Source organism: Lagenorhynchus albirostris, chromosome 2, assembly GCF_949774975.1.
Source record: "Lagenorhynchus albirostris chromosome 2, mLagAlb1.1, whole genome shotgun sequence".
NCBI classification, from domain to species: domain Eukaryota; kingdom Metazoa; phylum Chordata; class Mammalia; order Artiodactyla; family Delphinidae; genus Lagenorhynchus; species Lagenorhynchus albirostris.
This window is the reverse complement of record NC_083096.1, coordinates 143,635,060-143,653,255: the sequence shown is the minus strand read 5'-3', so window position 1 is coordinate 143,653,255 and position 18,196 is coordinate 143,635,060. Positions and strand designations below refer to the sequence as shown.

At 38.0% G+C, this 18,196-nt stretch overlaps 1 protein-coding gene across 4 annotated transcripts in view; it reads right to left on the bottom strand.

The window, feature by feature from the left end:
* The window catches only part of EPS15 (epidermal growth factor receptor pathway substrate 15), a 161,483-nt gene that overhangs the window by 22,590 nt on the left and 120,697 nt on the right, over nucleotides 1-18,196 (bottom strand). For 2 of the 4 annotated variants that reach the window (XM_060140095.1, XM_060140097.1), the window contains exons 21-22: nucleotides 14,968-15,037; nucleotides 2,617-2,676 (exon numbers count right to left, since the gene is read on the bottom strand). In XM_060140095.1, coding sequence (XP_059996078.1) covers nucleotides 2,617-2,676; nucleotides 14,968-15,037 — 130 coding nt within the window. The remainder of the gene's footprint in view (nucleotides 1-2,616; nucleotides 2,677-14,967; nucleotides 15,038-18,196) is intronic. The other 2 variants (XM_060140096.1, XM_060140098.1) reach the window with 1 other exon arrangement.

The window sequence follows — 18,196 nt, the reverse complement described above, 5'->3', positions numbered from 1 at the left end:
GAAACTGAGCATTGCTACAGTTATTGTGATCTTGGGCAAACTGCTTGGTCAGAGTCTCATTTTCCTCATTATTAAAGTGAGAAAGAAAATAGCACCTGTCTCATATAACCATTTTAAAGATTAAATGAGAAAAATGCAAAAACAAAGTTTGGATGACCTTGTATATAGCTTTGAAAACAAAAGAAGAAAGAGAAAGAACGTTCAGACCTCTGATATTTCTGAGTCTGTGGAAAGTCTGTATAACTCAGCCCCAGACACCACTAACACGAAGCCCATTCAATTCTAAAGAGTTTTAGTTCTAAGATCCTCATTCAAATCACGATGTCAGTTAGATCACTGGTAAGGAAGCTACAGGCTCTCATTCTGTATGTAAAGATGGTTCAACATAGGAAAATCAACTAATGTAATACATCACATTAACAGAATGAAGGGAAAAAAAAGCCATGTGATCATCTCTATTGATGCAGAAAAAGCAATTGACAAAATTCAAAATCCTTTCATGATAAAACATTGAGCAAACTAGGAAAAGAAAACTACTTCAACATAATAAAGACCATATATGAAAAGCCAACACTGAACATCATACCAATGGTGAGAGATTGGAAGCTTTTTTTCTAAAATTTTTAACAAGACAAGGATGCTCACCTTCACCACTTCTTTTCAACATAGAAATCCTAGCCAGAGCAATTAGGCAAGGGGGAAAAAAAAGGCATCCAAACTGGAAAGGAAGAAGTAAAATTATCTCTGTTTGCAGACGACATGATCTTACATGCAGAAAACCCTAAAGATTCTACAAACAAACAAACAAACAAAAAACGTGTTTAGAATAAATGACTTGAACAAGGTAGCAGGATACAAAATCAATGAACAAAAAATCAATAGCATTTCCATACACTGATAATCCGAACAATCTGTAAAGGAAATTAAGAAAACAATGTCATTTACAATAGCATCAAAAAGAATAAAATACTTAGGAATTAGCCAAGGAGGACACGTATACTGACAACTATAAAACATTCTGGGGCTTCCCTGGTGGCGCAGTGGTTGAAAGTCCGCCTGCTGATGCAGGGGACACGGGTTCGTGCCCCGGTCCAGGAAGATCCCACATGCCGGGGAGAGGCTGGGCCCGTGAGCCATGGCCACTGAGCCTGTGCGTCCGGAGCCTGTGCTCTGCAATGGGAGGGCCGCAACAGTGAGAGGCCTACATACCGCCAAAAAAAAAAAAAAAAAAAAAAGCATTCTGAAAGAATGTAGATACAGATAAATGGAAAAACGGCCCACATTCATGGATTGGAAGACTTCGTATTGTTAAGAAATTAATAATATCCAAAGCAATCCATAGAATTCAATGTAATCACTGTGAAAATCCCTATGACATTTGTTTGCAGAAATAGAAAATTCATCCTCAAATTCATATGGAATCTCAGGGAACCCTGAATAGCAAAAACATTCTTGAAGAAGAATAACAAAGTTACAGGTCTCAAACTTTCTGATTTCAAAACTTATTACAAAGCTATCATAATCAAAACAGTACTAGCCTTAAGACATTTAGGTCAATGGAACAGAACAGAGAGCCCAGAAATAAATCCCTGTATGTACAGTCAAATGATTTTCTACAAATATGTCAAGACCACTCAGTGGGGAAAGGACAAGTGGTGTTGGGAACACTGGATATCCACATGAAAAAGAATGAAGTAAAACTAACTCAAAATGGATCAAAGACCTAAATGTAAGATCTAAAACTAAAAACTCTTAGAAGAAAACTTAAGTGAAAGTTTCACAACATTGGATTTAGCAATACTTTCTTGGATAGGACACTAAAAGCATAGGCAACAAAAGAAAAAGTAGATAAACTGGACTACATCATAATTAAAAAGTTTTGTGAACCAACAGACAGTATCAACAGAATGAAAAGGCAACCTATGATATGGGAGAAAATATTTGCAAATCATATGTCTCCTAAGGGGTTGATACCCAGAGTATATAAAGAACTCCTACAATGCAACAACAAAAAAACAACTGATTTTTAAAAATGTGCCAAGTACCTGAACAGACATTTCTTCAAAGATATACAAGTGGCCAATATGCACACAAAAGGATCAAAATCACTAATCATTAGGGAAATGCAAATCAAATTAATGAGCTGCCACTTCACACCCATTAAAACAGCTATTATCAAAAAACCAGAAAGTAGTTAGTGTTGGCAAGAATGTAAAGAACTTGGAACCCTTGTGCACCACTGATGGGAATGTAAAATAGTAAGGCATGGAAAACAGTACAGTGGCTTCTCAAAAAATCAAAAATAGAATTACCATATGATCTAGCAATTCTTGGTATATACCCAAAAGAACTAAAACCAGGGACTTGAATAGGTATTTGTACACTCATATGAATAGGAGCATTATTCTCAATAGTCAAGATGTGGAAGCAACCCAAGTGTCTATTGATGGATGAATAGACAAACAAAACATGGTATATTCATACAACAGAATATTATTCAGTCTTAAAAACGAAGGAAATTCTGGTACATGTTACAACATATGAACCTTGAGGAAATTATGCCAAGTGAAATAAGCCCAATACACAAAAAGACAAATACTATATGATTCCACTTACGTGAGGTACCTAGAGTAGTCAAATTCATAAACACAGTAAGCAAATGGTGGTTGCCAGGGCCTGGTGGGAAGGGGAAATGGGGAGTTCTTGTTTAACTGGTACAGAGTTTCAGTTTTAGAAGATGAAAAAAGTTCTGGAGATAGATGAATGTAATGGTTGCACAACAATGTGAAGGTACTTAATACCACTAACTGTATACTTAAAAATGTTTAAAATGGTAAATTTTATGTCATGTATATTTTACCACAATGTTAAAAAAAAAACCCCACTTATCAGAAAAAATAAACAACGTGTCCCTCCCCCTACAAAGATTCTCATCCACTGAGCTCCTTTTACATGCTCTGTGAGGACAGTAATTGATTCACCCATTCATTAAGTAATACTATGTACCCAGGTATGGTTTAAAGTTCTTGGGATACATCAGTGAATAAAAAGTTAAGTTCCTGTGGACCTCAAAATCTAGTGGGAGGAGGAGGAGGAGACAGATAAGAGAAAAACAAAGTAATTTATATAGTACGCTGGAAAGTAATAAGCCAAAATAAAATAAGAAAGAGTAGGGAACAATACGGTGTGAGTGCTGGGCTAGATGAGAAGGTGACATTTTGGCAAAGATTTGTTAGAGGTTATGGAGATCACCATGTGGCTATATGAAGAAAAATCATCCTAGGAATGGGGAACAGCAAAGGGCCTAAGGTTCATGAGCCTGTTTTTTGAGCAATAGTAAGAAGGTCACTGTGGCTGGAGCAGAGCGAGTAAAGGGAATAATGATGAGATATTATTAGAAAGGTTTAGGCCATTGTAAAGTTTTTATTGTACATAATTTGAAGGTAGAACCTGACAGGAAGTCAAGAAGACTTCCTGATACATTAGAGACAGAGTAAGAGGAAAAAAAGAACCAAGGATGATTCTAAGGCTTTAGGTCTTAGCAGTGTTAAAGATGAAATTACCATTAATTAAGATGGGGAAAGGTTCAAGAGAAGCAGGTTTGGGGAGGAAGATTAGGTGTCTGGTGTTAGACATGTTGTGTTAGATATATCTATGAGCTATTTGAGTGGAGATATGGATAGTAGTTGGATATATGAGTCTAGAGTTCAGGGGAAAAATGTGGCTAGAGTTAAAAATCAGCATATAGAGAGTATGTAAAACCATGACACTAGATGAGATCCCCAAGGAGTAGAGACAGAGAAGAAAAGAAGTCCACAGCCTGACACCTAGAGCAACACAACATAAAGAAGTTGGGGAAAAGAGGAAGAATCAGCAAAGGAGACAGAAGGAATGACCAAAGAGGCTGGTGGAACACCAGAGACAACATCTGAATGTGAGTCAATCTGTTACTACTTCTTTAACCTTGTGAACTGGCTTCATCTCTCCATTTCTTGATTTTCCTTGTCTGTACAATAAACATAATACCAGTTTTCTCAGGTAGTTGCTGTGAGAATTAAACGAGACCAAATACAGGAAAATGGTTAGCACATGGAGTGCCAGAACTAAGTAAGTGCTCAATAAATGGTATCTTTTCCTATGATGATAAACAACAACAAACCTTAGCCCCCTTCCAGGCTATTATAGTCCTTTACTCTACCACTTTACAGGAAACAAGCTAGGAACTGGAACTGAAAGATGAGACCAACAAAGGCAATAGAAACCTACAGTGAGATGGCAATCGACCATTTCAGCCTTAACCTATTCCTCTATCTATAAATAAGCTTTATCAAAATGTCTGTTTTTCTTTGAACATGTCCTATATGTCCTACCTCCATTCCTTGCTCATGTTACTCTCTTCGCTTTCTTTACTACTCTCCATATCTACTTATGTAGCCCATTCTTTCAAGGTAAACCACAAAGGCCACCTTCTGCTCTGAAAACATTTATGACTTGCCCTAAATGGAGGCAATCTCCCTTTCCTTTAAATTTTTGCAGCTTTAATGAATTCTCATGGCACTTACCATTCTTTCCTGTGGGCAATCAAGAGTTAATTAAAATGTATTAACCTCTCATTTTATTCTCTTCGGTTACACTTTCTAATCATATAACATCCCTAGCAAGATATTAATTCAGCATTTCAATAATGAGAATCTAAAAGAGCACATGTATTTTAAAAAGATATAATTTAATAACTTTTAATACAATAAGTCTTTTAGAAATCTTATTTGCTGTCACTCTAAATTTTGGTTGAAATCAAAACCCAGCACTACATTAAATCTTATTTTCTACATATCTGCTTTTTTACATTCCTTCTTCTAGCTGCTCCTGTTGGAAGTTAATTTTCAAGCTGAAAACAAATAATTCACACTGTTAAATCTCATCTTGTTACAATTTGCACAAGAAATCCAAACTGTGAAGGCATTTCTACTTATCTTTCTTTACACTCATAATACTCACTTTGTCACAATCAGCAAATTTCTGTACTGAATAACTCACTCTATTTTCATCTGGAAAAATAAGCCATTATTTTTGAAGTATTTACATGTTTGAGTCTATTTCCCCCTAATTCCCTGCTCTCCTACCCAACAGCTGGTCTATTTTATTTCCAAATGAACAGTGAGAAAGAAACAGTTACTTAGTTGAAAAAGCTTTTAAACTCTTTCATATTTAGGTTTGAACCTTGGTTTTACCTGGTTCAAATCTAGTAAACTGTAAATCTTGATCAAGTTACTTAATGTTCTGGTCTTCAGTTTCCTGATTTTTAAAATGGGAATATTATTTAAAAGGTTACTAAAAGGATAAATGGATAGGAGACCTTCAAGATGGCGGAGGAGTAAGACGTGGAGATCACCTTCCTCCCCACGAATACATCAGAAATACATCTAAATGTGGAACAACTCCTACAGAACACCCACTGAACGCTGGTAGAAGACTTCAGACTTCCCAAAAGGCAAGAAACTCCCCACATACCTAGGTAGGGCAAAAGAAAGAAGAAGAAACACAGACAAAAGAATAGGGATGGGACCTGCACCTCTGTGAGGGAGCTGTGAAGGAGGAAAAGTTTCCACACACTAGGAAGCCCCTTCAATGGCAGAGATGGGGGGTGGTCGGGGGCGAAGCTTCGGAGCCATGGAGGAGAGCGCAGCAACAGGGGTGCAGAGGGCAAAGCGGAGAGATTCCCGCACAGAGGATCGGTGCCAACCAACACTCACCAGCCTGAGAGGCTTGTCTGCTCACCCACCAGGACGGGTGGGGGCTGGGAGCTGAGGCTCGGGCTTCAGGGGTCAGATCCCAGGGAGAGAACTGGGGTTGGCTGAGTGACCACACCTGAAGGGGGCTAGTGCGCCACAGCTAGCCAGGAGGGAGTCCAGGAAAAAGTCTGGATCTGCCTAAGAGGCAAGAGACCATTGTTGTGGGGTGCCGGAGGAGAGGGGATGCAGAGCACCACCTAAACAAACTCCAGAGACGGGCACTAGCCGCGTCTATCAGCACGGACCCAAGAGACAGGCATGAGAGGCTAAGGCTGCTGCTGCCGACACCAAGAAGCCTGTGTGCAAGCACAGGTCACTATCCACACCTACCCTCCCAGGAGCCTGTGCAGCCCACCACTGCAGGGTCCCATGATCCAGGGACAACTTCCCCGGGAGAACACACAGCATGCCTCAGGCTGTTGCAATGTCACTCCCACCTCTGCCGCTGCAGGCTCGCCCTGCATTCTGTACCCCTCCCTCCCTGCCCCACCCCCGGCCTGAGTGAGCCTGAGTCCCCTAATTAGCTGCTACTTTAACCCCGTCCTGTCTGAGCAAAGAATAGACGCCCTCAGGTGACCTACACGCAGAGGCCGGGCCAAATCCAAAGCTGAACCCCAGGAGCTGTGAGAACAAAGAAATGAAAGGGAAATCTCTCCCAGCAGCCTCAGGAGCAGCAAATTAAATCTCCACGATCACCTTGATGTACCCTGCATCTGTGGAATACCTGAACAGACAACAAATAATCCCAAAATTGAGGCAGTGGTCTTTGGGAGCAACTGTAGACTTGGGGTTTGCTTTCTGCATCTAATTTGTTTTTGGTTTTATATTTACCTTACTTTAGTATTTAGAGTTTATTATTGGTAGATTTGTTGATTGATTTGGTTGCTCTCTTCCTTTATTTCTTTTTATATATATAAATATATATATATTTTTCCTTTTTCTCTTTCTGTGAGTGTGTATGTGTATGCTTCTTTGTGTGATTTTGTTTGTATACATTTGCTATTACCATTTGTCCTAGGGTTCTGTCTGATTTCTGTTTGTTTGTTTGTTTTTTTAGTATAGTTTTTAGCACTGGTTATCATTGGTGGATTTGTTTTTTGGTTTGGTGGCTCTCTTCTATTTTTAAATTACTTTTTAATTTTTTTATTACTAATAATTTTTTATTTTAATAACTTTATTTTATTTTTCTTTCTTTGGTTCTTTTTTTCCTCCCTTTTCTTCTGAGCCATGTGGCTAACAGGATCTTGGTGCTCCGGCCGGGCGTCAGACCTGTACCTCTGAGATGGGAGAGCCGAGTTCAGGACATTGGTCCACCAGACTCCTCCTGGCTCCACATAATATAAAACAGCGAAAGCTCTCCCAGAGATCTCCATCTCAACGGTAAGACCCAGCTCCACTCAACAACCAGCAAGCTACAGTGCTGGACACCACATGCCAAACAACTAGCAAGACAGGAACACAACCCCACCCACTAGCAGAGAGGCTGCCTAAAATCATAATAAGGCCACAGACACCCCAAAACACACCACCAGACGTGGACCTGCCCACCAGAAAGACAAGATCCAGCCTCATCCACCAGAACACAGGCACCAGTCCCCTCCACCAGGAAGCCTACATAACCCACTGAACCAACTTTAGCCACTGGGGACAGACACCAAAAACAATGGAAACTACAAACGTGCAGCCTGTGAAAAGGAGACCCCAAACACAGTAAGTTAAGCAAAATGAGAAGACAGAGAAATACACATCAGATGAAGGAGGAAGGTAAAAACCCACCAGACCAAACAAATGAAGAGCAAATAGGCAGTCTACCTGAAAAAGAATTCAGAGTAATGATAGTAAAGATGATCCAAAATGTTGGAAACAGAATGGAGAAAATACAAGAAACATTTAACAAGGACCTAGAAGAACTAAAGGGCAAAGAAACAATGATGAACCACACAATAAATGAAATAAAAAATTCTCTAGAAGGAATCAATAGCAGAATAACTGAGGCAGAAGACTGGATAAGTGACCTGGAAGATAAAATAGTGGAAGTAACTACCACAGAGCAGAATAAAGAAAAAAGAATGAAAAGAATTGAGGACAGTCTCAGAGACTTCTGGGACAACATTAACTGCACCAATGTTCGAATTATAGGGGTCACAGAAGAAGAAGAGAAAAAGAAAGGGACTGAGAAAATATTTGAAGAGATTATAGTTGAAAACTTCCCTAATATGGGAAAGGCAATAGTCAATCAAGTCCAGGAAGTGCAGAGAGTCCCACACAGGATTAAATGCAGGAGAAACATGCCAAGTCACATATTAATCAAACTATCAAAAATTAAATACAAAGAAAAAATATTAAAAGCAGCAAGGGAAAAGCAACAAATAACACACAAGGGAATCCCCATCAGGTTAACGGCTGATCTTTCAGCAGAAACTCTGCAAGCCAGAAGGGAGTGGCAGGACATATTTAAAGTGATGAAAGGGAAAAACCTAAAACCAAGATTACTCTACCCAGCAAGGATCTCATTCAGATTCAACCGAGCAATAAAACCTTTACAGACAAGCAAAAGCTAAGAGAATTCAGAACCACCAAACCAGCTTTACAACAAATGCTAAAGGAACTTCTCTAGACAGGAAACAAAAGAGAAGGAAAAGACATACAATAACAAACCCAAAACAATTAAGAAAATGGGAATAGGAACATACATATCCATAACTACCTTAAAGGTAAATGGATTAAATGCTCCAACCAAAAGAAACAGACTGGCTCAATGGATACAAAAACAAGATCCATATATATGCTGTCTACAAGGGACACAGTACAGACTGAAAATGAGGGGATGGAAAAAGATATCCCATGCAAATGGAAATCACAAGAAAGCTGGAGTAGCAATTCTCATATCAGACAAAATAGACTTTAAATAAAGACCAGTAAAACAGACAAAGAAGGACACTACATAATGACCAAGTGATCAATCCAAGAAGAAGATATAACAATTGTAAATATTTATGCACCCAACATAGGAGCACCACAATACATAAGGCAAATGCTAACAGACATAAAAGGGGAAATTGACAGTAACACAATCATAGCAGGGGACTTTTAACACCCCACTTTCACCAATGGACAGATCATCCGAAATGAAAATAAATAAGGAAACACAAGTTTTAAGTGATACATTAAACAAGATGGACTTAATTGATATTTATAGGACATTCTATCCAAAAACAACAGAATACACCTTCTCAAGTGCTCATGGAACATTCTCCAGGATAGATCATATCTTGGGTCACAAATCAAGCCTTGGTAAATTTAAGAAAACTGAAGTCGTATCAAGTATCTTTTCTGACCACAACGCTATGAGAGTAGATATCAATTACAGGAAAAAATCTGTAAAAAATACAAACACATGGAGGCTAAACAATACGCTACTAAATAACCAAGAGATCACTGAAGAAATCAAAGAAAAATCAAAAAATACCTAGAAACAAATGACAATGAAAACACGACGACCCAAAACCTATGGGATGCAGCAAAAGCAGTTCTACAAGGGAGGTTTATAGCAGTACAATCCTACCTCAAGAAAAAAGAAACATCTCAAATAAACAACCTAACCTCACACCTAAAGCAATTAGCGAATGAAGAACACAAAACCCCCAAAGTTAGCAGAAGGAAAGAAATCATAAAGATCAGATCAGAAATAAATGAAAAAGAAATGAAGGAAACAATAGCAATGATCAATAAAACTAAAAGCAGGTTCTTTGAGAAGATAAACAAAATTGATAAACCATTAGCCAGACTCATCAAGAAAAAAAGGGAGAAGACTCAAATCAACAGAGTTGGAAATGAAAAAGGAGAAGTAACAACTGACACTGCAGAAATACAAAGGATCATGAGAGATTACTACAAGCAACTCTATGCCAATAAATTGGACAACGTGGAAGAAATGGACCAATTCTTAGAAAAGCACAACCTTCCGAGACTGAACCAGGAAGAAATAGAAAATATAAGCAGACCAATCACAAGCACTGAAATTGAGACTGTGATTAAAAATCTTCCAACAGACAAAAGCCCAGGACCAGATGGCTTCACAGGCTAATTCCATCAAACATTTAGAGAAGAGGTAACACCTATCCTTCTCAAACTCTTCCAAAATATGGAAGAGGAACACTCCCAAACTCATCCTACGAGGTCACCATCACTGTGATACCAAAACCAGACAAAGATGTCACAAAGAAGGAAAATTACAGGCCAATGTCACTGATGAACATAGATTCAAAAATTCTCAACAAAATACTAGCAAACAGAATCCAAAAACACCTTAAAAGGATCATACACCATGATCAAGTGGGGTTTATCACAGGATTGCAAGGATTCTTCAGTATATGCAAATCAATCAATGTGATAAACCACATTAGCAAATTGAAGGAGAAATACCATATGATCATCTCAATACATGCAGAAAAAGCTTTTGACAAAAATCAACACCCATTTATGATAAAAACCCTCCAGAAAGTAGGCATAGAGGGAACTTACCTCAACATCATAAAGGCCATATATGACAAACCCACAGACAACACCTTTCTCAATGGTGAAAAACTGAAAGCATTTCCTCTAAGATCAGGAACAAGACAAGGTTGTCCACTCTCACCACTATTATTCAACATAGTTTTGGGAGTTTTAGCCACGGCAATCAGAGAAGGAAAAGAAATAAAAGGAATCCAAATCGGAAATGAAGGTGTTAGGCTGTCACTGTTTGCAGATGACATGATACTATACATAGAGAATCCTAAAGAAGTTACGAGAAAACTACTAGAGCTAATCACTGAATGTGGTAAAGTAGCAGGATACAAAATTAATGCACAGAAATCTCTTGCATTCCTATACACTAATGAAGAAAAATCTGAAAGTGAAATCAAGAAAACACTCCCATTTACCATTGCAACAAAAAGAATAAAATATCTAGGAATAAACCTACCTAAGGAGACAAAAGACCTGTATGCAGAAAATTATAAGACACTGATGAAAGAAATTAAAGATGATACAAATAGATGGAGAGATATACCATATCCTTGGATTGGAAGAATCAACATTGTGAAAATGACTCTACTACCCAAAGCAATCTATAGATTCAATGCAATCCCTATCAAACTACCACTGGCATTTTTAACAGAACTAGAAGAAAAAATTTCATAATTTGTATGGAAACACAAAAGACCCCGAATAGCCAAAGCAATTTTAAGAACGAAAAACGGAGCTGGAGGAATCAGGCTCCCTGACTTCAGACTATACTACAAAGCTACAGTAATCAAGACAGTATGGTACTGGCACAAAAACAGAAAGATAGATCAATGGAACAGGACAGAAAGCCCAGAGATAAACCCACGCACATATGGACACCTTATCTTTGATAAAGGAGGCAGGAATGTACAGTGGAGAAAGGACAGCCTCTTCAATAATAAGTGGTGCTGGGAAAACTGGACAGGTACATGTAAAAGTATGAGATTAGATCACTCCCTAACACCATACACAAAAATAAGCTCAAAATGGATTAAAGACGTAAATGTAAGGCCAGAAACTATCAAACTCTTAGCGGAAAACATAGGCAGAACACTCTATGACATAAATCACAGCAAGATCCTTTTTGACCCACCTCCTAGAGAAATGGAAATAAAAACAAAAATAAACAAATGGGACCTAATGAAACTTCAAAGCTTTTGCACAGCAAAGGAAACCATAAACAAGACCAAAAGACAACCCTCAGAATGGGAGAAAATATTTGCAAATGAAGCAACTGACAAAGGATTAATCTCCAACATTTACAAGCAGCTCATGCAACTCAATAACAAAAAAACAAACAACCCAATCCAAAAATGGGCAGAAGACCTAATAGACATTTCTCCAAAGAAGATATACAGACTGCCAACAAACACATGAAAGAATGCTCAACATCATTAATCATTAGAGAAATGCAAATCAGAACTACAATGAGATATCATCTCACACCAGTCTGAATGGCTATCATCAAAAAATCTAGAAACAATAAATGCTGGAGAGTGTGTGGAGAAAAGGGAACACTCTTGCACTGCTGGTGGGAATGTGAATTGGTTCAGCCACTATGGAGAACAGTATGGAGGTTCCTTAAAAAACTACAAATAGAACTACCATATGACCCAGCAATCCCACTACTGGGCATATACCCTGAGAAAACCAAAATTCATAAAGAGTCATGTACCAAAATGTTCATTGCAGCTCTATTTACAATAGCCCGGAGATGGAAACAACCTAAGTGCCCATCATCGGATGAATGGATAAAGAAGATGTGGCACATATATACAATGGAATATTACTCAGCCATAAAAAGAAACGAAATTGAGTTATTTGTAGTGAGGTGGGTAGACCTAGAGTCTGTCATACTGAGTGAAGTAAGTCAGAAAGAAAAAGACAAATACCATATGCTAACACATATATATGGAATTTAAAAAAAAAAAACGTCATGAAGAACCTAGGGGTAAGACAGGAATAAAGACACAGACCTACTGGAGAACGGACTTGAGGCTATGGGGAGGGGGAAGGGTGCACTGTGACAGGGCGAGAGATAGGCATGGACATATATACACTACCAAACGTAAGGTAGATAGCTAGTGGGAAGCAGCCGCATAGCACAGGGATATCGGCTCGGTGCTTTGTGACCGCCTGGAGGGGTGGGATAGGGAAGGGGGTAGGGAGGGAGACGCAAGAGGGAAGAGATATGGGAAAATATGATATGTATAACTGATTCACTTTGTTATACAGCAGAAACTAACACACCATTGTAAAGCAATTATACCCCAATAAAGACGTTTAAAAAAAAAAAAGAAATTAAAGATGATACAAACAGATGGAGAGAGAATACCATATTCTTGGATTGGAAAAATCAACATTGTGAAAATAACTGTACTGTCCAAAGCAATCTACAGATGCGGTGCAATCCCTATCAAACTACCGATGGCATTTTTCACAGAACTAGAACAAAAAATTTCACAATTTGTATGGAAACACAAAAGACCCCAAATAGCGAAAGCAATCTTGAGAAAGAAAAATGGAGCTGGAGGAATCAGACTCCCGGACTTCAGACTATACTATAAAGCTACAGTAATCAAGACAGTAGGGTACTGGCACAAAAAGAGAAATATAGATCAATGGAACAGGATAGAAAGCCCAGAGATAAACCTATGCACATATGGTCACCTTATTTTTGATAAAGGAGGCAAGAATATACAATGGAGAAAAGACAGCCTCTTTGATAAGTGGTGCTGGGAAAACTGGACAGCTACATGTAAAAGAATGAAATTAGAACATTCCCTAACACCATACACAAAAATAAACTCAAAATACATCAACAACCTAAATGTAAGTCCAGACACTATAAAACTCTTAGAGGAAAACATAGAACACTCTGTGACATAAATCACAGCAAGATCGTTTTTGACCCACCTCCTAGAGCAATGGAAATAAAAACAAATATAAACAAATGGGACCTAATGAAACTTCAAAGCTTTTGCACAGCAAAGGAAACCATAAACAAGATGAAAAAACAACCTTCAGAATGGGAGAAAATGTTTGCAAACGAATCAATGGACAAAGGATTAATCTTCAAAGTATACAAGGAGCTCATGCAGCTCAATATCAAAAGAACAACCAACTCAATCCAAAAATGGGCAGAAGATCTAAATAGACATTTCTCCAAAGAAGATATACAGGTCACCAGCAAACACATGAAAGGATGCTTAACATCAGTAATCATTAGAAAAATGCAAATCAAAATTGCAATGAGGTATCACCTCACACCAGTCAGAATGGCCATCATCAAAAAATCTACAAACAATAAATGCTGGAGAGGGTGTGGAGAAAAGGGCACCGTCCTGCACTGTTGGTGGGAATGTAAATTGATACAGCCACTATGGAGAACAGTACGGAGGTTCCTTAAAAAACTAAAAATAGAACCACCATACAACCCAGCAATCCCACTACTGGGCATATACCCTGAGACAACCATAATTCAAAAAGAGTCATGTACCACAATGTTCACTGCAGCTCTGTTTACAATAGCCAGGACATGGAAGCAACCTAAGTGTCCATTGATAGATGAATGGATAAAGAAGGTGTGGCACATATATACAATGGAATATTATTCAGCCATGGAAAGCAATGAAATTGAGTTATTTGTAGTGAGGTGGAGGGACCTAGAGTCTGTCATACAGAGTGAAGTAAGTCAGAAAGAGAAAGACAAATACCGTATGCTAACACATATATATGGAATCTAGAAAAAAAAAAAAGGTCCTGAAAAACCTAGGGGGAGGACAGGAGTAAACATACAGACATAGAGAATGGACTTCAGGATACGGGGAGGGGGAAGAGTAAGCTGGGACAAAGTGAGAGAAGTAGAACTGACATATATACACTACCAAATGTAAAACAGATAGCTAGTGGAAAGCAGTCACATAGCACAGGGAGATCAGCTCGGCGCTTTGTGGCCACCTAGAGGGGTGGGATAGGGTGGGCGGGAGGGAGATCCACGAGGGAGAAGATATGGGGATATATGTATATGTATAGCTGCTTCACTTTGTTATACAGCAGAAACTAACACACTATTGTAAAGCAATTACACTCCAATAAAGATGTTAATAAATAAATATACAAGTAAAAAAAAAGAAAAAAGAAGGATAAATGGAAAATTAGATTCCATAAATAAAGCATGAAAACTGCGTACCAGAATAACATTTAGTTCTTCTCTGTCTTATTAACAGGACCTATGCACTATAGTAAAGCTAATAGCAGTACCTATGGGAAGCCACTAATTTTTAAATTTAGGTCAAGATCCATAAGAATGAATGCTGAGTTTGAAACTGCCAAGCAACGCTGCCTTTTATAAAGCAAAAAGGGTTTTTATTGGTTTTACTGACATTGGCTAGAGTACATATTAAGCTGTTTAATAAGAACAATAAATGAGATAAAAAATGATAAGTAGAAAGTGATACAAAAACACCATTCTTATTATTGGTAGAATGCAACAGGATATAGCTATGCGATCATTTTAACGGCATAAATAAGTAAACAGGATGAATATATTTGGACACGAAAAGAAAGATGCTTAAAGAGAGGGTGATGTTTACTGTTGAAAGACACTGATAAATCATCTCCTTACCCAAATCGCTGGCTGCAACCACAGCCGTCCCACCAGGAGCAAAAGGATCATTGTGCTCTAATGTTTCCACCTAAACAAATTACACAAGTCATGACTCAGAGAGGCAACATTTTAGAGCTGAAACCACACTGCCACACCAAAGAAAATATTCTTTACAAACTCTAAATCAATTAGGAGCAAATGTTTACCCCTACTGATTTGCAAACTTATTAAACTGAAATGATACATATCATTTTCTAATCTTTTACTGTGAAACATAACATACATTCAGAAAGATATATGGAACATTATGTACAGTTTAATAAATAAGTATCAAGTGAACACCTATGCAATCACCTCCCAGGAAACTGCTAACATCTCAAAAGTCTTCATGTGTCCCACTCCAATCACAATCCCATCCCTAATAATACAGAGACTTCTCAGAGGCCCTTTACTCACCTTCCTCTAATGTTAGTGTGTGAGAGAGAAAGAGAGGGGGAGACAGAGAGAGAGAACTTGAGCGAGGGAGAGTGCTTTCTGCTAAAAAAACTCAGCAGCTTTCAATAATAAGCCATGTAAAAATCTGGATCAAATGGCAAGGGTGAGAGGCTACAAAGAGTGAGGACTTCACCAGAAGCCAGTGATTCTAAGTATTGAACTGTCTTCCTACTTTACTTTGTTTTTAAATCATAGTCAAACAAAATATATATTTAAGAAGATAACCGAACTAACTTTCTGGCATCAGGCTCTTTTTAAGAGGCCAGCCAAAAGCCTTGGCATACAGTTAGATAAAAGGGGCATGAAAAGAGTTTTGGAATATTTATCTCCTACTCTGACTCATGACTAGCAATGTCATCTGTATTACAGGATCTATTTCTAATCATCAAGAAATTGGGTATTAACAATTGAATGTCAAAGGATATTGGAGAGCTCAAGTAAAACATGTATTTGAAAAGACAGAAGCAATGCTAACTGGGACTTAGAGTATATTCTCGTTTTATAAAACAGGACCCATTAAAACAAAACTACTAGCAAAAAGAAGTAAATACTAGTGATGTTTTCAAAACTGAAAATGATAGTACTTATTTTATCTGATGCTTATCTTAACTTACATTTTTATTAAATGAACATACTACCTTATACTCTGATTATCTGCTGAATGAATAAATACCATTCAAGGGGGAAAAATATCAAGTTGGTCTGTATAGCAAGTAACTCTCCATGGTTCCTAATATAATAGTTAAAATGCCAGTGTGAGAGACAGTCACAGACATGATAACTAAAGTCACCAACTATTACTGCTTCTTCTCTAAACTGAGAGAAGGAAAAACTAACAGCCCTGATTTTTAACAATAGCTTGCAGATTTTATGTACCGTCACAGAGAGAAATAGAAAAAGTATGCCTACCTGTGCGTCAGGTTTTATTTCTATTCCTTTATCATACACTGTGCAACCAACCTAAAAGGCCGCTGGGACAGCAAGGGGAACAGGATGGACTGTGCAGCCCATGAGGGAATAAGTGGCCACAAAACTCTTTATGTTATGTTCAGTTTGATAATTAGGCAATTTAGTACACAAAAGTAATTTTCATGACTAAAATACAGACGGTATAATTTTATAGAATTAATGTTCCAAAATCCTCCTACAAATTCACCTAATTTATCACTGAAATTCTCTCTTCTGCATCAGCCATCAACTCCCTCATTTCACATTATGACTTAGCACGTACACAGTAGCTACCATACACTAGCTAGAATAGTAGGAAATGGCACTTGTTTTTTTGGTTTGGTTTTTAAAATTATGTCCTTCTGAGAACAGAGACCATCCTTGAAGGAATAGGAAAGATTTGTGGGGAGAGATTCATGTCTGGAGGCATTAATAGAGGCCCATTTGAAAAGAAGGAAGATGACAAAAAACAGGGGTTTGTAGCTAGGAAGAAATGAGTTTAAATTTTAGACTATAGTGGTGAAGACCTTAGATTTTGGTCAGATAGACCACGGTCTGAATTTAGTTGTATCACTTACTAACTTACACTTAACCTCTCATTTATTGATCTTTATCTTTAAAATGAGGATGAAACATGAGCCTCATAAGATTACTGTGATGCTTAAATGAGGTAACACATGAAAAGAATTTAGCACCATGCCTGGAGCATAGAAGAGATTAGATAAAAGTAACTATTGTTATATTGCCAATTTGGTGTTTAGTTTAGTTTTGAATGGAGAAATTAAGAGCTGTCAGCAAGGGCATTTTTGCTTTCAAAACCTGGGGAGAAAAGGGAAAAAGTAAGTAGAATGAATGGTAGAAAAGTTTCACCAGGGAAGAGGAACAAAAGAAACTTGTTTATTTTTATTTGTTTTTGTTTGTTTTTGCGGTATGCGGGCCTCTCACTGTTGTGGCCTCTCCCATTGTGGAGCACAGGCTCTGGACGCGCAGGCTCAGCAGCCATGGCTCACGGGCCCAGCCGCTCTGCGGCATGTGGGATCTTCCCGGACCGGGCACGAACCCGTGTCCCCTGCATCGGCAGGCGGACTCTCAACCACTGCGCCACCAGGGAAGCCCAAAACTTGTTTATTTTTAAATGAGGAAGAGCTGCTTTGGCTTTCTTGCTCTTTAAACAATAAGAGTGGATAATGAGAGGCTAAAATAAGGTGAGAGGAAAAGAATTCAGGTTGCAGCCAATTTGAGAAAAATTTGGCAAATGGGCCCACACTGCAAACTAAGTGTTGTAGGAAAACAGAGTATCCAGTAGCCTGTGGAAACCACAAATATTTAGTTACAGAGGCATTTGCTTAGTTTTACATCAGTGGAAAAAACCAGCTGCTGGCCAAGTAGCTGAATATAGTACTGAATACTGTATTAGAATACAGTAAGGAAGTAATTCAAGAACACCAAAGTCTATTATCTTTAAAAGAAGCAATTACTCTTTTAAGGAAGTTTTCTTAATCTAAGAGTATTAAAAGACAAAATTTTTGCTTCACATGCCTGTCAATCAACTGTTCCTTTCTAGGTCTGGTTTACTTATAGATGTGAAATATCCTGCCTCAAAAAATAAGCCTTCAAATAAAAAATTTAAAACAAACCAAACAAACACGAAAAAAAGCAATTAAAAAGCCCTCCAAAACCATTCATAATTATTGAAATTGGGTGACAGATACATGGAAGTTAAAATATTTCATTATGTTACTCTATTTTGCATGTGTTTAAATATCCATAACATAAAGGTTTTGTTTTCAAAGCCTCCAGATGA